At 42.6% G+C, this 23,390-nt stretch overlaps 3 protein-coding genes and 2 non-coding genes across 15 annotated transcripts; 2 read left to right on the forward strand and 3 right to left on the reverse strand.

The window, feature by feature from the left end:
- The first annotated feature begins 553 nt into the window (after window positions 1-553).
- LOC135676837 (chlorophyllide a oxygenase, chloroplastic-like) lies at window positions 554-6,137 on the forward strand. The gene is made up of 9 exons (XM_065188462.1): window positions 554-721; window positions 1,161-1,406; window positions 1,857-1,961; window positions 2,065-2,346; window positions 2,444-2,591; window positions 3,580-3,764; window positions 3,890-4,002; window positions 4,576-4,870; window positions 5,590-6,137. The coding sequence occupies exons 1-9, from the start codon at window positions 647-649 to the stop codon at window positions 5,761-5,763; spliced, it is 1,623 nt and encodes a 540-aa protein (XP_065044534.1). The 5' UTR covers window positions 554-646; the 3' UTR covers window positions 5,764-6,137.
- Window positions 6,138-6,675: 538 nt separating this feature from the next.
- On the reverse strand, window positions 6,676-22,644 carry LOC103989082 (uncharacterized). Of its 11 annotated transcripts, none has more exons than XM_065188469.1 (10): window positions 22,507-22,626; window positions 18,392-21,690; window positions 18,071-18,314; window positions 17,257-17,455; window positions 11,326-11,425; window positions 11,121-11,241; window positions 10,495-10,616; window positions 10,255-10,376; window positions 8,139-8,298; window positions 6,676-7,130 (listed from the first exon to the last, which is right to left on the reverse strand). In XM_065188469.1, exons 4-10 carry the CDS (start codon window positions 17,336-17,338, stop codon window positions 7,022-7,024), a joined length of 816 nt encoding a protein of 271 aa, XP_065044541.1. In that variant the 5' UTR covers window positions 17,339-17,455; window positions 18,071-18,314; window positions 18,392-21,690; window positions 22,507-22,626; the 3' UTR covers window positions 6,676-7,021. The 11 variants fall into 11 exon arrangements, with proteins under 11 accessions (XP_065044541.1, XP_065044539.1, XP_065044544.1 ...); XM_065188467.1 differs by having other exon boundaries at window positions 18,392-18,625; window positions 18,729-22,620; XM_065188472.1 differs by having other exon boundaries at window positions 18,392-21,644; window positions 22,507-22,605.
- On the forward strand, window positions 13,759-15,612 carry LOC135676839 (aldehyde oxidase GLOX-like). Its single transcript, XM_065188463.1, has one exon. The coding sequence runs from the start codon at window positions 13,798-13,800 to the stop codon at window positions 15,298-15,300; it is 1,503 nt and encodes a 500-aa protein (XP_065044535.1). The 5' UTR covers window positions 13,759-13,797; the 3' UTR covers window positions 15,301-15,612.
- On the reverse strand, window positions 21,728-21,848 carry LOC135677958 (small nucleolar RNA snoR86). Its single transcript, XR_010514787.1, has one exon. It is a non-coding gene; the product is annotated as a small nucleolar RNA snoR86 (small nucleolar RNA).
- Window positions 21,959-22,079, reverse strand: LOC135677957 (small nucleolar RNA snoR86). Its single transcript, XR_010514786.1, has one exon. It is a non-coding gene; the product is annotated as a small nucleolar RNA snoR86 (small nucleolar RNA).
- Window positions 22,645-23,390: the final 746 nt, after the last annotated feature.

Below are 23,390 nucleotides of genomic sequence, written 5' to 3' on the forward strand. Positions count from 1 at the left end.
CAAGTAATCACTTAAAAGTAAATTTATAGATAAATCCGAAATAAATAACACAAGAAAACTACCAATTACCAGTAGAGTTGGTTGGAGTAGCTTTCAGGTAGACTGTTCAGAGAGCATATTCTTATGAAGGCATTGTTAAGGAAGGATCCAAGTGGACTTGTGGCCAATATCTTTCCTACCCACAAAAGGAAGAAGCATACCTAAGAAAATTTATCACACTCTTTCCGACGAAACCCAAATAAATACCTTAACGCGCTGATTAGATCACCAATAGAAGAGCGGGTGTAGATTTGGGTGTCGAAATGGAGTATTTTGTTTACTTCCGCAACTCGGGCGTGATCCGAAACGAAGTTGGCTGAGATATCGATTGTCCACGTGGAGATGGATTAATGGTCCGTGGGCTGCGAGCGTCGCCACGTGGAACGGCGAGCCCGGCATCGGGACGTCACGTGGCGGGGAGGGGGAGGACCGGGGAGATCGCGGGCGACGCCCGCCTCTTATCGGCAAAGCCATCGAGAGCCAACAGATATTATATATTTTCGCCGTCAGTTTCCAATTTCCCCGCTTAAATTCTGGTGGTCATCCTCGTTTGTCTTTTGCTTTCATTGCTTTTCCTCCTCCGCCGCCGCCGATCCATTGGATCTCTATGACCATGGTGGCAGCTCTGTCTCCGCTTCCGATCTCGCACTTCCGACCGTCCTCCAGATTCTGCACGCAAAAGGTGCGATTTTTCTTTTGGTTCTGGTCCTAGTTTGATGGATGATCCTTTGATATCTCAGTCTCTGGTTAAAAAAAGGAGGTTTTTTTGATCTGATTTAGAAACCACGGTTTCACGATTAGGAGAGCTTCTTGATCAAAAGGTTGAGCTTCCAGTTGCCAAGAAGGTGATTTAAGCAGTTAAATTATCCCTGAACGATCCATTTCTCCAAGCTAATCGAGAGTTTCATAAGCTTAGGTCAATTAAATGGATAGTAAAGGATCCCAAAAAAATCTCGCAATTTCGTGCTATTCTATGCTTCAAAGATATGCTAAATGAGCTTAATTTCCGAATTTTCACCGTCCTGTTCTGCTTAATTCATCAGCGATGTTGAGTTAGGAGACACCGAATCTTCCGGTTCTCTTCGTGTGTGATGTTTTGTTAATGATCCATGGAATTGCAGAATGTTGGTGGTAGAGGTGGATTCAGAGTGTTGGCCGTGTTTGGAGATGGAGAGGGCGGTGGGACGGACAAGAAGAACACATGGGGAGAAATTTTTGATGTGGAGGTTCCTCGCCCCAGGGTGCAGCCATCGAAGGGCAAATTCTTGGATGTAAACCAAGCTTTGGAGGTGGCCAGGATGGACATTCAGTATTGTGACTGGAGGGCGCGGCAGGACGTGCTTAGCATCATGCTGCTTCATGAGAAGGTACTGTAGTAACAACCCTTGTTGTATGCAGAAAGAATGCTTTTCTAGGGAAAGATCATTCTCATACTAGTTGAGGCTACTCGAATGAATGACATATCCATCAAAATTATTTTTCATGTTGTTGTTAAAGATGTAGAAACTAGATCGTGTTTATTTTCGGTTTAAGGTCTGACTATGATGAACTTTTGGATGTTTTTCATCCCAAGATCATCATCTTCTTGTAACTTCCAAGTGAAAAGTGTCTTGATAAATCTACAAAGATGTGATTGTTTGATCGATGAGAATTGAGCGGAGGACAAATTAGAGAGATGAACTTTGGGATTTAGCCCTCCAATTTCGATATGATGAAGAATTTTGGCTGGCTAACTCTGAGTTGTATCAAATATTTCATGCATGATCAGTAATTTCTAAAGCTATTTGCTAAGATGCTTTTTCCTCTTTCTGTTTCAGGTGGTAGAGGTTCTTAATCCGTTAGCGCGTGATTTTAAGTCGATCGGAACCATGAAGAAAGAGTTGGCAGAGTTGCAAGAAGATCTAGAACAGGCCCATAGACAGGTAATCTTTTAGGTGAAAGAGGTCACTGAAATTTCTTGCTTCAGTTTTTGTTCGATCATACTTATACGAAAACCGACGTGACACGCTTTGGACTTTGGTATAGGTCCATGTATCAGAAGCAAGGGTAGCTGCTGCTCTGGACAAGCTTGCATACATGGAATCACTGGTGAGTGACAGACTCTTGCAAGAAAAGAGCTCATGTGATTCCAGTATCGAGTGCATCACACTTACTCCGAGCACTTCCTCAGCATCTAAAGATCCTGTCAAAAGTAAGTCAAGTAGAAGAAGTCTAAATGTTTCTGGTCCTGTTCAACCATACCATTCCAGCTTGAAGAACTTCTGGTACCCAGTAGCTTTCTCAAAAGACCTCAAAGATGATACTATGGTATGGATGCCCTTTTCTATCTCAAAAATTATAAATTCTGTAGATTTTAGTATGCTGTAGATTTGTTCGACTTCATAATCTGTTCTCCTGAATTCAGATTCCCATCGATTGTTTCGAAGAACCTTGGGTGATTTTTCGAGGAAAAGATGGTAATCCAGGCTGCGTTCGGAACACATGTGCTCATAGGGCATGCCCTCTACATCTTGGATCTGTTAATGAGGGCCGAATCCAGTGCCCTTATCATGGTAAGTGCAAAATATTTCTAATAATAAGTACCAAATCCTTTTCTGAAATGAGTTGATTTCTAGGAAAAATAAATTCATGTCAGATAAAGGCAAGATTCGGAAGCAGTAATGTGAAAAATGCTTCTTAGGTGATTACTCTCTAGCGATATTTATTAATTAAAATTTGGGCTCCCTTCACTTGCACAACCAAATTATTCATGTTGGATAGTCAAAAGTCTATGAAGGCTTGCATATTAAATGTACTTGTTGATCTGTCCAGTCAAAAACAAAGAAGGAAAGGAATTGCAGTGTCATTGAGATAATTCCATTGGGAAGTCCAAACACACACAAGAAAAGAATAATGATAAAACATAATATTGTTTACCAACAGAGTGAATTTTACAAATGTTTGATATACAGAAAGTATACAGAAAACGAAAATTACATGCTTACTCAAACCTTTTTTGTTCTACATGATAATCTTTGATTTTGTTTGGCTTATGAAGACTCTCTACTTTGTAATATAAGAGAATACAAAGAGGCAAGACAAGTTGCGTTAACTTATCCAAAAACATTGTGGCTTATTCGACGAGAAAAAACTCCAAATTCGCATGAGCTTAAACTTAATGAGAGCATCAACATTATCAATCATTTGTTGTAGATTATCCTTTGATTATCTGTCAGGCCATGTCTCCTACAAGTATTGAGATTTTCATATAACTAGTAAAGAGAAGAAATTAAATTTCAGCATTAGGTAGACATATTGGGAATAACTATCAAGCATAAATGGTTGAAACTTTCAGTTGATATCGATCGTGCCTTTTGAAGTGCTTTTGTTTGACAGGATGCCTTTCTCATTATTAGATTCTGCTACATGTTCTCTTTTAAAAGCTTAAGTTATATTTTCATTTTACTTCTGACCACCATAGCATCTGCAAATTAGCATGTTGTTTCAAGAGAAAATACATAAAAATACGTAACAATGACTTGGATGTTGTGACATTTTCAGGGTGGGAATACTCAACTGATGGTAAATGTGAGAAAATGCCATCGACCCGCATGCTTAATGTCCGAATTCGGTCATTGCCATGTTTTGAGCATGAAGGGATGATCTGGATCTGGCCTGGCAGTGCGCCTCCAACAGATACACTTCCATCTTTGCAACCTCCTACAGGATTTATGATTCACGCAGAGGTAATACTAAACATAAGTGGCATAAGACAAATGATAAAATACCAAATGGATACTTGAATTGCAGAAATTTTACTGCAAAACGATCATCTAACATTCGCGTCTGCTCATGTTTTCCATGTGGACAGATTGTCATAGAGCTGCCTGTGGAGCATGGCCTACTGCTGGACAATCTTTTAGACCTTGCCCATGCTCCTTTTACTCACACCACCACTTTTGCGAAGGGATGGAATGTTCCAAGGTTTGTACCAAGACAAATACTGCTTTCGATTTGCTAGTTTCTCTATCTGCACACTGACGAACAAATAATATGATAATATCATGTAACATAGGTAGAAAATAATGAAAGTATAAAACATAATCAAGTTTCTACAGATAATCCCTGTTATATCATCCTAGCGTGACTGCTTCTCGTACCAAGTTTGTCCAAAAACTCCAAATTTTGTAAAAGATGAGGGCAACTTAACTTATGTACTTAACAGAGCTAAACCATGCCTTATCAATACATCAAAGATACACCAATGAAGTGTGATATGTGGAAGGTGACAAAAAGGATACATGTTGCTTTGTGATGATAATAAAGCTGTTCGAATTTATCAAAGAAATATAAGTATATCAATTGTTAAAAAGCAGATACATTCAATTGTACAAATGTTTTCTTGAAAACCCTAGGCATTATCAAAGGCTATGTGTATCATTTTTCCTAATTGACCTATCCTCTTCATGGAAGGATACTTAAAAGCCTACTCACTGGTTTTCGCATATAGTGTGCTAATATTGCGTGTGAAATTTCTTTTGTTGCTTTTCTTTTCAGCTTGGTGAAGTTTCTCACACCTGCATCGGGCCTTCAAGGATACTGGGATCCTTACCCAATTGACATGGAATTCCGGCCGCCCTGCATTGTCCTCTCAACTATCGGGATATCTAAACCTGGAAAACTGGAAGGAAGGAGCACCAGGCAGTGCTCAACACATCTACACCAGCTTCATGTATGCTTACCGTCCTCCAGACAGAAAACAAGATTATTATACAGAATGTCATTGGATTTTGCTCCGTTGCTTAAGCACATACCTTTCATGCATATCTTGTGGAGACACTTTGCAGAAAAGGTGAGTCTTATAACCTATTAAAAGGCTCTGATTCCTTTTAATTTGCTGAATTTTCATTATCTTCATGAACATAAGATAGTGTCGTAGCTGCAGCAAGAGTTGCATATAATTTTTACTAATTATTGAGTATAGTTACTAAGAATGTTCGGAGAATGCACCAAATTTAACGAGTGTAGATGACATTTTCATTGCTAGTAAGAATAAACATGAAGCCATGAAGGCTTTTCTTCTGTTTCAGCAGTGCAAACTAAAGACATGAATGTTTAGGAAAGTGGAGCTGTTATCTAGTCTTATATAAAGGTCAATCTACAAAAATCATACTCTTAGCATTCATCTTTATGTAGATTTTATCGATCATCAGTATCATATTTTAGACCTACAACTCGTCCCATTTTGTCATCCTTGGTTCTGTTTCACTGAAAGGGTTATATATGATACAACTAGTATTCTAAAGGGTGTGATCTTAAGTTAATCAGTATTTTATGTCATGGTATATTTACCTGATGAAATAGAAGTTCCACATTAGTTTCTGAATTGCTTAAGTTATATATATATATATATATCGATTAATTGCTTAAATCAACAGAAATAAATATATCACAAGCAGGTTGAAATAAGAAACCCTTCAAAACTGTAATAGCAGGCTAGTATCTTACCCAATACAGTAAGCTTCTACTGTGCTCTTTCTTCTTAATGTGCTGATGGAATTTTGCCAACAGGTGTTGAATGAGGACCTAAGGCTGGTGGTTGGCCAGCAAGATCGCATGATCAATGGAGCAAATGTTTGGAACTTGCCGGTCTCGTACGACAAGCTTGGAATAAGATACAGATTATGGAGAGATGCACTTGAGAGAGGAGTTGATCATTTGTCATTTACCCAGCAAGACAATTAGATGCTACTCTGCAAGCAGCACAAGTCACCTTTCAGCTCATGTGTCATTATTCTTTGGGGGACAAGGAGATGGTGATGGAATCCAGTGATCTGCTGAGCTCCTACTGTTGCAAAAATTAACCATGAATTGAAGATTTCACTAGTGAAGGCAAGGTAACGACGAAAGGAGGATCATTTCTCGTGACACTAAATTGTGCAATAGCCAGAAGAATCTAACATACCTTCTCTTGCCGTATTTGATTTCCATGTACAGAGCTAATTCTGCTTTTGCTGCTGCATCATTTTTTTTCCTCCTCTTTTGTTTTTTTTTTAGCTTTACTGAGCTCTTGTATGTGAAACAGAATAATAGTAATAGTAATTATTATTATTTTTGAATTTCAGAAAGCTGTTATGGTGTGTAGATATCAGATGTCAAAAATTTCTGATTTATAACTCTTGGATTCATGAAAACAGAGGACTAACAGTTCGCAAGAAGTTTTAACCTGCCACAGGATCAGCAAGCAGGAATGCTCACACTGGAAAACAGAAAGCCTCGGGAATCAACAAGTTGCTATTGGTTCTTAAGCCTCATTTTGTTTGCAGGAAAACTGTCAAAAGAATAAACTGTTCAGAAAATAGCAGATAAAGAGCATCAATCTAGTTGACTTTTTCTTGAGAAGCTTTCAGAGCTTGTATTCTGCATGCATAAAAGCAAATTTGATATTCCAGAGAACCTGCTTTTCTTGTGGTCTGAATTGCAAATGAAGCAGCTTAACACAATCACCATGTGGTATCCAAGATGCATGAGCAGAAGGTCAGTTGAGTCATATATTTCTGCCCCATTCCGAAAAAAGAAAAAAAAATCCAAACAAGGAATTTGGGCAAGCTTAATCTGGAGACCTATTAGACAAAACTCTATCAACCATGGTAAAAATGTCTGAATAGTTTGAACTTTAACATTGATCAACGTTACAATATTCTGACATTAGGAACTGTTGTACAATAGGGTAAACAACTGTACAAGATCAACTATGTCAGTGACAGGTGACACAGAAGCTTGTGGCAAGTTATTTGGGTGACATAATAATACATGTTCCAGGGGCATAACATGTATAAACCAGCTTTCTGTACTGTATACATATTGAGTACATTACAACAAATACAACACAATGTTGTCCCAACTATTTGAGGATACATATGACTACGCTCAATGGGGGATTTCACATAACAAAGGAAACCACTTTGTCTATGACTGTCAATGACTAAACATATTTTTACCATTAGACCGTCGTTGAAACTTCAGAGTACTCGCATTCCAATCTTTCAGCCTTTAACCCACTTTCTTTTATTCTGATCCAATAGATCTTCCATTTCTGAAGCAAACTCCTCCTGCATCATATAAAGAGCATGAGATGACAAAAGGAAATAAAAAAGAAATCAACTATCCATTTTTAAAGTCCAAAGAAAGAACAGCAGGTTCATCACTCAATATTCATGTGTATTTCCTTCTTTTTCAGGTACACGAGATCAATACACAGTGCAGAACTGCAAACAATACATGTTTCTCGGGTTATATAAGTAGCATTCAGGAAGTCTGGTCTTCATGTCCAAATGTGATCCTAATGATCATTCCAATTTGCACTCTAGAATGTGCTTCAGAAAAGTACTTTGCCTATCCAGAATTGAAGTGAGATAGTGCATGCTTTATTAAATTGTCAGCCTATATTCTAAGTCAGTCTTACATAAGCCCATTTGTTTCATCTATATAACAGCCCATTTGTCATTCCTGTTGGATCTCAGTGAAAAGAAGGAATGGTGTGACCATTAGGAATATTTGACCCACAACACTGAGTATGGCAGACCAAGTAGAGGAAAGAATGTAATAATATTGAACTTTACCAGACTGGAAAGGAATGAAGTCACAAAACAAGAAGCAAAAAAGTAACAAAGACAGAAATTGATACTAGTAGTCCAATGCAAGAAAATTTTCCACTTCCAAACAATAATAAAAATGTTCTAGTACCATTTATTTGTCAAATCAAATTTATAATAAAAATAGAAATATTGTAGGCTTCATCTTGTATCACAAGTTCAGAACAAATGTTTGGTTCCGAGCATTTCTTATTTCCATAAAAAAATATTGCAGTATGCTTTATAATAAAAATAGAAAAAAAGATATGCCTTATACACCATATCTTGTGTCAGTACTAAGTAATGTTCAGCCAAATCAGTGCAACTTCATGCATGTTTCACATAAGTATTCTGAATAGCCTAAACTCTCGGTAATGACAAACACTGATTGAAGCAATCAATAACAATGGGCACTTCAGAAAATAAACAGTATTACACTTTTCAGTATGATCATCACAACTACAATGATTGGCAGAAAATTTGTACCTCTCAGGCTCAATGTCTCTTTTTGCAAGCATGAGTGTCAAGAAAACTGGAACCATTGCCGCAAAAAGATGCTTAAGAGTATGCCCACTGACAATGTGATTTGTCCATTTGTAAATCTGTTTATCTTCAGCTTCTTCTACTTTAGCCAAGAGATAAAATCCTGCATTTCTAACAGTCAATATTGTTCTTTTTCACAGTAAAAGAAGATCATATTGCCAAGATATGATTGGTAATTATAATTAGCTGCTTGCTCTACATATCTCATCTTTATGATTTTAAACCAACAATCCATTAAGAAAAAGAACCTCCATTCAAAATGTGTTTATAAATTTAGTGCTAACTCATGAAAATTTATTTGGAGGCTTCTGTGCTTTGCAATCAAAATAATTCCAAAACTTGCCAAAAGTTAGAAGCATGAGATGAATAAGTCAACTTAGATGTTCTACAAACAACGATTGTAAAATTTATTTTTCATGTCAAATTACTGATTCATCAAATGGGATGAAGACAGGAACAAAGCCCTGCAAAACTGACATTTTATCATATTGTAAATAACAAATGATGAACCCAAGACCATAAAAAAGGTAATTTCCCCATGAAATTCTTTCTTCTATTTTAATAGATCAAATAGATTCTCAACCGATAGGATCGAATCATAGAAAAGCATAATCGGTATCATCATAGAAGATACAGAGCCAAATACTACAAAGAAAGAATTGGATCTTGACATGTGATCAAATTCAAATAGATGCAAGCTGAAAGTAAAGGTGAAACACGGACTAAGGGTATCTAGAGATTAATCATCAGGATCTTACTATCCCTTCTTGGAATTGCAATCTGTCTCATTCTCTTAGTTCAGTGTATTTTTGCATCTTAACCATCTGTGGTTGAGATACAGAATGCCAAAATTGAGAGTTGGATCTCATTAAGATCATTCGGTTTTGGAGTTCATTCTCATTTACATCATTCAGTTTTGCATACAAAATCAATAAACATAATTATACATTTTTTACTTGAGCTCAAAGCTACAGAAGCACTATACAAGAAGAAAAAAATCAATGAGTGTATAGCTTTTGGACTTCACAGCCATTACTATTGACCTAATAAGATGAATAGTTAATTTGCAAGACTACATTATGTTACGAATGTAGTAGAGAACTTACATGATCCAAAATCTCCCACAACCCATAAAGTAAGCCGACTAATCTAATACAAAATGTCCCACAACCTAAAAGGTAAGCCAACTAATCCAAAACCTATCATTCAGGAACATAACCAGATGGTGCATCACAGACATCCACACCTGTACCATGGTCTAAAACGATCCACATTACAATAGATATGATTTGACCATTGAACTCTTGTGAGGACAGCAAACAGTAACTAATCTACAGATAACAATGCTTGCCAGACAGATAAAAAGTGGTGCAAGTAAAAAAAGTAACACTATCTTTTAGAAAGAAGAGACTCTACTTGACTCACTTAAAACAAAAGTTATGCATTTAGAAGTGATGACATGCATGAATTAGAACTTATATCAGATTTCAGCTTATGTCAGGAGATTCCATAGAGATCTGCTTAAGTTAACTTTTGGAATAGCATAGTAGCAGTTAATGGCATAAATTAGAGAACAGAAATCAGGATATAATGGATAAAATGGAAGAATTGAGAGGAACAAAAGTGTGTGTGTGTGTGTGTGTGTGTCTACAGAGAGAGAGAGAGAGAGAGAGAGAGAGGCACAAAAACAGAGAAAATAAATGGTTAAAAAAGAAACAAGAAAGCCTTTCATTCTCACGGCCAAAATCAGCTGTGTTTTGTTTTGAGCACCAGCAAGTAACATCTTATAACTAAATTTAAAAAAAATCAAGAATAACTATGACTATCTAATTATATAGGATAGATAGGCTTCAGAAAGGTTGTTCATGTGTTCGTGAATTTTGTTTATGACATAAGAACCTTTAAAGCAGCTGGTACACCAAAATATAAAAGATGTATCCTGTAAAGTAACCAAACAAAGGTAAAAAAAACTAAAACAGCTCACTTGAACCATCATGTGAATATATAGAGAAAAAAGGAAAAATCATATTGTGACTAGGTGTAAAGCTAAAACACTGACCTGCTGCCCATAGCCAGTACGAAGAATGTGTATACATTGGTGGAATTAGTATAGCCATTAAAGGTATAATGATGCAAGGAAGGAACTGGATGAGTGCATAAGGGCGTAAATCATCGAAAAATCTGCATTTATCAAACAAAGTTTAATGAAGATGGATGATATTGTTGTGAACTAACTATTGCACAAAGCACAGAAACAAAAGGGAACAAAGGAAAGAAACAAGAAAAATCGCATGCTTGCCTCCAATACAAGATGGTAACTATACCCGCAATAACAAGGGGTGCAATTGATGTTGTTCCAGTCTTTTCATCAACCCTCTCAATGATGAAGATTGCCATAATAGATGTAAATGCAACAGTCATCTGAGCAAATGAAAACATGACTTTTAATAGTAATGACTAGCTCAAAACATCGAAGTGTAGACTACGCAAAACACAAGAGGAACTAATTGCATACAGTAAGCTCACAAAACATGATATTTTTGCAATAAAAATATGACTACCAATATGACATTCTAAAAAGCATAACAATAATATCAAACAGATGTGCCGATAAAAAAGAAGACTAAATAAGACAAATCTGACAAATTTTTGAAAAATTATGTCTTCACATAGGTTTCAGTCCTTGATGGAAGGTAAGTGAGCTAAGAAACTTATAAAGCTAACTCTAGCTAGATTGCATATCAAATACAGATAGTTGATCTTCCAAAAGAAAAAGCTTAACCTCATCAATTTCAACAACGAGTGAGACTCATCCATGGGAAGAACAAGCAATTAATTGAGATTGTTTATACTAGAATATTGCACTAGCTTATATGAGCAAACAATAAAAAAATACATAAAAACGAACAGATAGAAATAACCAACAGGTAGCCGATCCCAAACAAGTCGAGCATCGTTTGGCTTGAGGTGGTAATAGGAAGAACCAAATGCAACAGCAGTCACACCAAGAAAGAAAATTGACCAACCCCAAATTTCACCTTGCAATCTGTATGAAGAAAAAAGGAAGATGTTCACTGAAAAGCAATCCATTTCTACACAACTGTTCACAGATCAAGCATCACAACATCACCTTAACCTAAAATAGTTTCTATAGAAGCAGAGTGTAAGCCCGACAACGCCAACGAAGAGAAAAGGAATATTTGAAATCACATTTAGTGTATTAGGTATACCTGCAAAAGAATATATGCAATATTAAGCATAAATTCTCCAATGAAACATGGAAATAAAGGTTACAAACTTTACAATCACACTACAAAAGTGAAGATTACATACCAAACTGGAAACATGGGACAATATGATAAGATAAACAAACACTGATTTCAATATACAACTCAATGAGCTCTAAATCACTAAGATTTACGAAAGCAATCTGAGAAATGTCTTTTACACTCATCATCAAACACCTGGCTCAGACACCAATCCATACGGCTATAGTTAAGTATAAATTATCCAATGAAACATGGAGAAAAAGTTTACAAACTTTATAATCACACTACAAAAGTAAATATTACATATAAAACTGGAACCACAGGGACAAAATGATAAGATAAACAAAAACCGGCTTTAATATGCAACTCAATGAATTCTAAATCACTAAAATGTCTAAAGCAATTAGAGAAATGTTTTTTACACTCCTTGTCAAACACCTGGCTGAAACATGTAATCCATACAGTGCAGTCAAATTTCCTTCTGAACAACCATCCCATCCTTTTTATCTGATCAAAAGACATTCCAAACATCATCGACCAATCATGGCTGTCTGTGATGTTATCAAATAATTCTTTGTTAAATTTGTGAGTATTACAAGTGAGATTTGGAAGTACTTATCAAGCAATAAAAAGTAAAGTATGCATGTAAAACTAGCCCTACTTGGTTTCCCCTCATTAATCTTTATTCCTTTCTTGAACATTCTTTCAAAATTGACTCTTTCATATAGAACTTCTCTTCATGCTCAGCTAAAGTTGATGTACAATGTGTCAAAGAAAAGGAAATAACAAATCCTACTAGACGAACATACTAAAAGTTGTTAGAACCTAATATAAATTCGGCCCTTCCCTAAAAGCTTAGGCATAAAAATACTTATCAGCGTATCAAAGCAGGGCAAGAGTACAAAACATGTATATGCTCCTCTAATTCATCTGATGGTTAATCAAATCAGTATTTGTGCAATGTCCTTCCCCCTATTTGGCTTGCACAATGTCCTTAGGTATTGTTCATGTGTCAAGCTTACACGTGAGAGGGAACATTAGACTTAATAAATACATTGGGCCCTTTCTTATTAGCCTAAGTTGCTATTTATCTACATTATAGCAAATTATACTCTCCCACACACTTAAACTTGAACAACAAGACAGATCTCATCCGAATAAGACATAGGTTGAACCAATTTTTCCTTATCAACCAAATAATACCCATCGAAATTTGACTTGCGTTGCCTAGACGTTATCTAGACCACCTGTAAATCCAGACGCCGTGCTTAAAGCAATTATATATGAAACACTCATGAGCCAAAATAATCGAAATAAAGCAGTCAGATGCAACATTTTATCGTAAAAATTGCTTCCTCGGTAACAAGATAAGAATTCATCCAGTGAACAAATTGAAAACAAGAATACTAGTAGTTGGAAATCCCAGTGCTAGAAAAGATTTCAATATGCAGAAGAGCACGAAACCCTCCTGAATTGCGACAAAAACATCGAATCAAACAGGATTGGAAACCCTAAGGCGGATACGGCGTTCACCGAGGAACAACTCGCGTTGGTCGGCGAAATTGTGGTACTCCTCCGATTGCGGGATCGCCGGGGTGACGACCATCAACACGACGAAGATCAGGACGGCCGCTCCCCAAGCGCACAATTGCTTCCCCCTCTCCATAGGCTCGTCCTTCTCCGTCTCGCTGCGCTGGGACGACTTCGACTACCGCGTAGGCCTAATTATCCCCGCTGGAACGGTCACTAATGGGTCAAGTATAAGACAAAAATGGGACTCGAGGAAACTTATATCATCCGTACGATTACGGGTGAAAATACATCAGATTAGATTCAACTTAGACTGAGATCGGCTGACACCGGAAAGCACTTCCCGTCACGCCCGGCCCCGCCCCGACATCCCTAGCGTGACATCCCCTTAGGCGATATAACGGATCGGATTGAATCAGTTACCGGATCCAAATCCTGGAATCCGCAATCCAAACGGATCCCTTGTGATGTTATTATCGATGGGGTAATTGGCCAGCAACACGAAGGACTTCCCTTACGTATGTCGCACTCACGTAGATAGCAACACCAATCTAAAAGAGATCTTCTTCTTCGTTACGATGTCAAAACCATAAGCCTGTAGAGAAACCCAAGAAACCGAGTCCACCATGATGGCCCCGAGTGCAAGAACAACAAGAACAAGAAACACCACCATCGCCTCTTCCTCCTCCTTTGTTCTACCTTTGCTTCTCGTTCTTGTCGGGGTTTCGACGGTGAGAACTGCGGCACCTGTTAAAGGAAGAGGGGAATGGCGACTTCTCCGCGCGAGCATCGGCATCTCCGCGATGCACATGCAGCTCCTCCCCGACGACACGGTGGTGATCTTTGACCGCACCGATTTTGGCCGCTCCAACATCTCCCTTCCCGGCGGCAGATGCCGCTTCGACTCTTACGACCTCGCCCTTACCACTGACTGCACCGCCCACTCTGTCCTCCTCCTCCTCCCCTCCGCAGCCGTCCGCCCCCTCAGTCTCCTCACCGACACCTGGTGCTCCTCTGGCGCCCTCCTTCCCAATGGCTCCCTCCTCCAGACTGGCGGCTTCAACGACGGCGACCGTGTCATCCGCCTTTTCTCCCCGGCGCGTGGCGGCCGCTCCGACTGGGTGGAACGGCCCTTCTATCTCAGCGTCCGCAGATGGTACGCGTCCAACCAGCTCCTACCAGACGGCCGCGTCATCATCCTCGGCGGCCGCCGCCAGTTCTCCTACGAGTTCTTCCCCCGCGAGTTAGCCGGCAGCAGAACAGTCTTTCAGTTCCCGTTCTTGTTGGACACTTGGAACCGCGAGACCGAGAACAACCTGTACCCGTTCCTCCACCTCCTCCCGGACGGGACCCTTTTCGTTTTTGCCAACGACCGTGCCGTCGTCCTTGACGCAATCCGTCATCGCGTTCTTCGACGCCTACCGCCCGTCCCTGGCGGCCCACGCAGTTACCCAAGCTCTGGCTCCTCCGTCCTCCTGCCCCTCCGCCCCGGCGCCGCCCCCGAGGTCCTCGTCTGCGGTGGCACACCGTGGGGATCCTACCAGGCCGCGCTCAACGGCACCTTCCTTCCGGCACTCCGCACGTGCGCCCGTATCAAGCCGGCCGACTCGGACCCCGCCTGGTCCTTAGAGGATATGCCCCTCCCGCGCGTCATGGGCGACATGCTCCTCCTCCCCACCTGCGACGTCCTCATCGTCAACGGCGCCGCCGCCGGCACCGCCGGGTGGGAGCTAGCGCGCAACCCCGTGACAAGACCGGTCCTCTACCACCCGGACCGACCTGCAGGGAGACGATTCGCGGTACTGAAACGTTCGCGGATCCCGCGGATGTACCACTCGACGGCGATCCTGGACACGTACGGGCGGGTGGTCGTCGGGGGGAGCAACCCGCAGGCGCACTACGCCTTCGCCAACGTGATGTACCCGACAGAGCTGAGCCTTGAGGCATTCCACCCACCGTACCTGGCGGCCCGGACTCGTCCGCGCGTGGCGGCTGCGCCGCGGGAAGTGGGCTACGGCGAGAGGGTAGTGCTGAGGTTCGAGGCGGCGGGGCACTACGGAGCGTGGGAGGAGTTGGTGGTAGAGGTGGTAGCGGTGGCGCCGGCGTTCGCGACGCACGCAGTGGGGATGAACCAGCGAGCGGTGGTGCTGGAGGCATCGCGGGCGGTCTGGGCGTGGGGGAACTTCGGGTACGTGACCGAGGCGGTGGCGCCGCCTTCGCCGAAGGTGGCGCCGCCAGGGTACTACCTCTGGTTCGTGGTGCATGCCGGGGTGCCGAGCAATGGCGTTTGGGTCAGAATCCGGTAGTCCAATCTTTTCTTGTTTGCTGCGTTGAGTTCGGAGAGCCCAAACTGCAGAATCAATCGAAAAACCTTCTTTTAATACTTTCGAAAAATATTAAAAATGTAGCGATCATATTTTGGAAACTGAGATTGGGTAGAGATATCAATTTTTTTTTTTTTTTGGAGTTGAAATGTCATAAAAATTCGAGGAGGACGAAACGTTAATGTGATAGCAGTTGAGACCGAAGTTTGCTTTGCTTGCATGCATTCTCTTCGTATTTTGCAGACGGTAGCAGAATAGACCTCCTCAATATGCCTGCAAACCATCACCAATTTCCCTGCTGGATTCAACACAGGTAAGGATGAAGGTGAGTTGTGAGGCAGTTATGAGCAAGCACCAATTCAGTTTACCAATCTTCAAGACCTAACGCTGCACCACCTCAGAACACATTAATAATAAACAGATTCGATGCATCTCGGGTTGTGTAGTTCAACATCTCACAAAGCAGGATTGTCCAATGCAAGACTTTGCAGATAAATCAGAAGAGAACTCGTCCATCCAACAATGTTCTGGAGTCAGAAGAAACGTAGGAATAATAGTGGCTAACAAAATGTTCCGGTAGCAGTGGACATGGATAGTTCCACAGAGTCCATGCTTAGCATCTCTTTCAAGATCTTAATTGTCCTACGGGATGCATTAATTTTGAGCCAAAACTGTAGAATTATGGGTGCATCAAAGACAGAAATTACCGGAGCTGTAACTAAAGACAAGGGAGCAAATTGTCTCCACATTTTTACAAAAAGGAAAAAAGAATTCATCTAATATTTAAGTTGATCCAGAAAAATAAAAGGAAAAGAAAAGATGTAGGCATGATAACACAATTGACCAAACTCCATGTTTTAACATGCTGCTGATTACTAGTATAGCTTCATACACAGACAAAAAAGTCATAAACCATTGCCAGATGATGGACCCAGCATTTTTCTGCTGGAACTATTCATGTGTCGATGGTAAAGAAATCTAAGCTCAAATCACACTAGAAGTGAAGAGCCAAAATGAGCATGTTTTAAGATATTGTGATCTTTAAAGATCAGAGTTAAAGCTCCAACATTCAATGATTATTAGCATGGTTAACGATGCTTTTTTAGTTCACTGTTGAACATCTGATGCAATTGGTAGATGCTCATGCTCTAGAACTCATTGGTTGATCTTAGCTCTTCCAAAGAAGAGCAGCCCATATGATTACCCATTTTCATAAGTTCCTCTCTTGCTAGTAATTCAAGTTATACTATAATGAAAAGTTTCTCTTGCATTGCTTCACTTTATCTCTAATTTTCAAAATAAATATGATGTAAAAAAAAAAATTGCATGTTACTTTGATATTGTAGGATCTGCCTCTTATGAAGGCCTAAGAACAATGTATACAAGGGAACTTTACAATATGCATCAAACACCTACAGTTTAAATCTTGCAATTTAATCCAACAGCTACCTTGAGAAATCAAACGTTCTAGTTAGATGGTTACCCCAATGGTATTAAACTTCTTGTTAGTTAACTTAATACAAACTAAGAGATATAATGCACCAAATTAGTTTCCACCTCATTAGTAATTCTTTTATTATTACAACTAAAATCTGGAATTGAACCAAGTTTCAGTGACCACATTCCAAATGAAATCAATTTTACATCTCGACACCTACAGCATTGAGGAAGATTATAATATTAAAATAAATTTAATATAAGCAAATAATCTGAATCAACGCTATTTGTTACTAACATGCCTTGTATGATCAGGACTTTTGGAGGATTTGTTCCATTCTCATAATGGGTTATTTATACAACCAAGAGGAGAACCTCATTTCTGCAATAGATCTTGTAATCTGCCCCTTGTCTAAACTCTTCCCATGTACAAGTTTATCTTGGAAGGTTGCTTTATAATTGCATGAATTCAAACTAAAACCAAGAGATGAAGATTTGTACCTAGCTGAAGTTTATGTAGTCTCTCAAGAAAGTTCTCCTCCTCCCTAATTTTTTGCATCTCTAAGAACTTGGTACTCATCATTAGCAAGCTATTGTTCAGGTGGCAGTTGATAGTGAAATCTCATCAAATCATCCATTTGAACCTTCTCAATTTTGGGCGGTCTCCTTTAGCCATCAAGCCTATTGTTTATTTCCACATCTGCACATAACAAAAAGTCACCATAAATATAGACAAAAAAATAACTTCCAATTACAAGTTTCGAGTGAGGCCCAAAGTCATTACAAAGATGTCAGAACCAGACTAATCAAGTGAGATTCAGAGGCATTGCAAATTCCTATTTTTCCAATGAATATAGAATGATTTTAGTGTTCACTGGAATTACTAAGTATGAGAAAATGGCATTGTCCGCCACTATATCCTCAAAAAGGATGTAAAAACTCAGAAGGGAGATGTTAAGAACTAAGTTTGATGAACACATCAGATATTTGTGGAAAAAGGGTCAAAATAGTAAGTTCTGTCGATTACTTTGAACCTAGGTCACTGATAGCCACCACTTTCTGATGGATAATGAGTTGGATAATCATGAAAAGGATGCTCATGATGTAAGCACTGTGTGAGCAAGAATTATGAAAAATAAACTAGAAAAAAAGGCAAAAGCAATAGATGGCATAGGAAGACATCTCCAGGATGAACAGCACTTGTGACTAAAAGAGTACCTACACTAATTAGACTAAAAATATAACATGGTCCAGAATGTTGCCGCTCAATCAAAGCCTATCCAAACAACAGAGTTCAAGAGGCTTAGAGAACTACATTCTTATTTTTGCAGCAGGTTTGCTGTACCGCCCGAGTCAATATGGTATGGATGGTACATATCGGTCCGAGTCGCCTTCGAGATAGCTCACCCGAGTCCCCTTTGGCATGCCCAAGCATACCATATGTCGGTACACTGGTACAGACCGGTATGTATCATGTCAACAAATCTCCAAGATGGACCTGGTATCCGAAATGGCAAACAATCATCCAAAGTTCACCATTTGAATCAGATGTCTTTGACCTGCAAGTTGGCTTCTTGACTTTCAAAACAAAGCATAGAAACAAAAAGATCATATGCAGAAACCTCCACAACGGTACCTGTTAGTGTAAACAACTTTATGCCGTGGCCTCGGGGCCGACGCGGCTTGGTTAGGGGTCCAAATGACGGGGATCTCGCGCAGCGTCTCTCGAGGTCTCTAAGTGGCCGATCACTGTGGTCGGTCGGGACGAGGTCGTCGTTTCCTCCGGGCAAGAACTCCTCGCCTGCGCGTCCAGTGGGGACCTTCGGCTTCGCACCTGCACAAAGGTCGAGTCGGAAGCTCGGCCCGACCCCTTCGACGATCGAGTCAGTGGATGCGGCGGGGATTTTTTGTATGAAGGAGACCCCTCTTTTCATCTAGAACTTTGGGGTATTTATAGGTAAGTTTAGTGTTACCTGATATGCCTGCCTGCAGGGGCAGGACCGTACCTCTGATGGCGTCTGACATTGCCGTTGTCGTTGCATGGAGAACCGAACTGCCGCAGGGTATGGGCGAGCCTCGGTCGTCGTCCTCCTCTGCCTCGGTCAAGCGTGCGGGCTCGGGCGACGATGAAGTCGTTGTCTGAGAGCGGGTGACGTCGGCGCACATCGAGTCAGCATTATTGCCCTTCTCCTTGGGCAGAGTGTCGTCCAGGCGTGGCTGACGTCATGGTGCGTCATGTCGCCATTATTACCCTCATCATATTCCCCCCCGGAAAGGAGCTATGCATCGGTTGTTGCAAAATGGGGGAGTCCGAGGCATGGCTTCAGCCTCCGATACCGTGGTAATCTCAGGCGATATGAGGTCAAGCACATCTTGGGCGGGCACGCCGCGCCGAGGAGGTGGTCTTCGGGGCATGGGGCCGAGGAGCACGGCGCAGGCAGGCTGGCTGCGCAGGTGTGGTCTTGGGGGCATGGAGCCGAGGAGCACGACGTAGGCGGGCAGGCCACACAGGTGTGGTCTCGAGGGCATGGAGCCGAGGAGCACGACGCAAGCAGGTTGGCCGCGCAGGTGTGGTCTCGGGCAACATGTGGCCGAGGAGCACGACGCAGGCGGGCTGGCCGCACAGGTGTGTCTCGGGAACATGACGCCGAGGAGCACGGCGCAGGCGGGCTGGCAGCGCAGGTGTGTCTCGGGAGACATGGGGCCGAGGAGCACGACGCAAGCGGGCTGGCCACGCAAGTGTGTCTTGGGGTGCATGGGGCCGAGGAGCACGACGCAGGCGAGCAGGCCGCGCAGGTGTGGTCTCGGGCATCATGCGACCGAGGAGCATGACGCAGGCGGGCAGACCGCACAGGTGTGGTCTCGGGCATCATACGGCCGAGGAGCACGACGCAGGCAGGCAGACCACGCAGGTGTGGTCTCGAGCGTCATGCGGCCGAGTAGCACGACGCAGGCGGGCAGACAGCGCAGGCGTGGTCTCGAGCGTCATGCGACCGAGTGATGAGGTTCGGACGGGAAGGCCGCCCTTAGGGGGGCTCGGTCGTCTACGGCCGAGGCAAGTGGCTCAGGCCGAGGGACACAACTCAGGCGGGCAGGCTGTGCTGTGGTGGACTCGGGGAGTCCATGGCCGAGGGAAGTGGCTCGGACCGAGAGACACAACTCAGGCGGGCAGGCCGCGCTGAGGTGGACTCGGGTAGTCTACTGCCGAGCCGTGTAGAGTCAAAGGGGTTTAAGCTGGGGCCAACCGCGAGCCGAGAGGGGGTCAGGTAGATACTGAACCTTCGCTCAGAAGAGACTGAGGCAGGGCTTAGATTTCTTTTCATGAGGACTACATCGGGTAGCCACCGCAGGTGCTTGGCCTCTCTTATGGAGCCCGCGGTCGGAGGTCGTCCCTTCTCGCGGTCGCCCAGGCCTCGGCTGCGATGTACCGATTAGCCCACTGGAGCATCTCTGGCACCGTAGTGGGAGGTCGCTCCGCGAGGGACCAGAGGATTCTGGAAGGTCGCAGGCCTATCACAAACGCCTGCACTAACAGAGAGGGGTGAGTGTCCGGCAAGCCCCGGATTTACGTGGCAAAGCTATCCACAAAGTGTGAGAGGGGCTCATCCTCCCTTTGTTTGAGTCCGAGGAGCAGTGTCGCGGAGGGCTTTGGCCGTGCACAGGCTACGAAGTGGAGCTCGAAGTCATTGGCGAGCTGGCCGAAGGAAGCGATCGTTCCGGTCTCCAAGCCGCCATACCACGCGTGGGCCGGCCCTCTCCCTTGGACCTGCGAACCTCTTCCTGCACCTCGTCAAGTCGCTGGCTGACGAAGCGCAAATGGGCCCGCAAGGAGTCCAAAGAGAGCACCTCGGGTTCTGGGCGACCGCTCGGGTTTGTCTTCACTGGATCCCCGAGCGAGGCCGGCCGGACCCGAGGCGAAGTGGGGAGTTCCAGTGGTGTCAAGTGGGCCCGAACGGGCGCCTTACGTTGTCGCAGTGGTTCGATCGCGGGCGGGTGCACCGGATGAGAAACGAGCGGGATAATGGTTTGCACCATTTTCATCAGAGTTCGGACTTGACGGGCAAGGTCCTGAAAGGCCTCGGGTGACACGGGCATTGAGTCGGCTGGGGCGTCGTCGGGCAACAACAAGCCCGAGTCGTTGAATATTCGCCAATATCGTTCGGAGGTCGTGGCGGGGTGTTTGTCACGATGGTCTCCGTGCGGGGGATGTTCCCTCGAGGCTTCGGTCGGGTGTGACCTCTCAGCCGTGGGCTCATCTGAGACGCTTGGGTGATCTACCGACATTCCGGGCCCTCCTTCTAGCGCCAATCTGTTAGTGCAACAACTTTATGTCGTGGCCTCGGAGCCGACGCGGCTTGGTCAGGGGTCCGAATGACGGGGATCTCGCGCAGCGTCTCTCGAGGTCTCTTAGTGGCCGATCACTACGGTCAGTCGGGACGAGGTCGCCGTTTCCTCCGGGCAAGAACTCCTCGCCTGCACGTCTAGTGGGGACCTTCGGCTTCGCACCTGCACAAAGGTCGGGTCGGAAGCTCGGCCCAACCCCTCCGACGATCGAGTCAGTGGATGCGGAGGGGATTTTTTGTATGAAGGAGACCCCCCCTTTTCATCTAGAACTTTGGGGTATTTATAGGTAAGTTTAGTGTTACCTGATGTGCCTGCCTGCAGGGAAGGACCGTACCTCTGATGGCGTCTGACATTGTCGTTGTCGTTGCGTGGAGAACCGAACTGCCGCAGGGTATGGGCGAGCCTCGGTCGTCGTCCTCTTCTGCCTCGGTCAAGCGTGCGGGCTCGGGCGACAATGAAGTCGTTGTCTAAGAGCGGGTTACGTTGGCGCACATCGAGTCAGCATTATTGCCCTTCTCCTTGGGCAGAGTGTCGTCCAGGCGTGGCTGACGTCGTGGTGCGTCATGTCGCCATTATTACCCTCATCAGTACCTACACCAATTACTCTAACAAATCTAACATGGAGTAGAATGTCACAGCTTACTCAAAGCCTATCCAAACAAAAGAGTTTTAAGAGGCACAGAGAACTGCATTCTTGTTTTTGCCAACAGTCATCCAAAGTTCACCGTCAAAATTAGATGACTTTGCCCCGCAAATTAGCTTAACTTTCAAAACGAAGGATATAAACAAAAAGAAAATATGAAGAAACCTCCAAAATGGTACCCACACCAATCACTCTAACAAATCTAACATGGAGTAGAATGTGGCAGCTTACTCAAAGCCTATCCAAACAAAAGAGCTTTAAGAGGCATAGAGAACTGCATCCTTATTTTTGCCAACAATCATCCAAAGTTCACCATCTAAATTAGATGACTTTGACCTGCAAGTTGGCTTCATATTTTTTTCCAAGAAAAGAATAGAAACAGAAAGAAAATAAAGGCCGAACAAGAGTTAAATATGTAAGTCCTAAAACCATGAAGTTTAAATTAAAGTACATTTTCAACAAGATTGACCATGGCTTCTCAATCACATAGATACTTATTAATCAATAGGGTTCTCAACCTGCATCATCAGCCGCTTCTCTGCAACCAGCAGCACCAGTTTAATCAGGGGGATCATTTGCAGCACGAAGTAATGATCATTCTAAATAAAATCTAATTAATGCGTAAATGTAGAAGAGCAGATTCAACCCAAAAAGGTCGGAGACCAAATTTACCACGGCAACCAAAAGGCGCCGCCTCCGAGACGACGCGATTCGAAGGAATCAACCTTGAAAAACCCTACACCAACGGATTGATGAAGGCTTACATGTTTTCGTGGTGGAATTGAATCGGAGATCAGGATTTCTTGGAACGACGGCTTCCCTCCGCCCGGAGTGCAACGCTCGCATCTCATCCTCACCCTACGAGATAAGTTGGGATTGCATAGGCTTGCTTGCTTGCTGTGTCATATATAACGATGTAACTATATCATCTCATCCGTCCGTCTCCTTTCCCTCATCTTAAATCTGAGCCATCCACTTATGGGTGAGAGGAGCGAGGCGTGATGGACGGAACTAAGATGAGGAAATTGATCATTGAGATGAGTGCAACCAGCGATCGAGGGACGATCAGAGACGATCGATAGTGATGGACGGACGGATGGACGTCATCAGTCAGAAGGATCATTCAAGTATATAGTGGATTTTATGTCGGTGTTCTTAAGTCAACCAAATTAAACTATTTTGACGAGAATAATTCAAACCCTTATTTAACTCTTGCATGCTGTGGTAGGTTAAATCATTAATCATAAATTTAATAAAATAAAAATGAATAATCCTCTCCCATTCTCTTTCCCATTGATTTCAATAATCCATCATGTTGGATTAAATTGTAAGAAACACAAAAATATTATTAGTCTTAAATATTTTCCCCTAAACCTCCTAGAAAAGTATGATGTTCGAACCTCATATTAAAATAACCTTTACGAGTTCTTTAACATTTCTCAATAAACTTTAACGATTCAAATTATCATAATTTTAATTTTTGATGAAATACGAGTGAGGATTTTGTTAGTGAATCCAATGTTCGGAGGAAAAATTCGTACTTAAATCTATAGGACTCTGTGATAAGATACTGAAAGAACCGGTTGCTTTCTTATCTTAGTTTCTAACTAAATTAAATATATGATAACGTATTAGATTTGAGATCGGG

This window comes from Musa acuminata, chromosome BXJ1-6, assembly GCF_036884655.1.
Source record: "Musa acuminata AAA Group cultivar baxijiao chromosome BXJ1-6, Cavendish_Baxijiao_AAA, whole genome shotgun sequence".
Taxonomy (NCBI): Eukaryota; Viridiplantae; Streptophyta; class Magnoliopsida; order Zingiberales; family Musaceae; genus Musa; species Musa acuminata.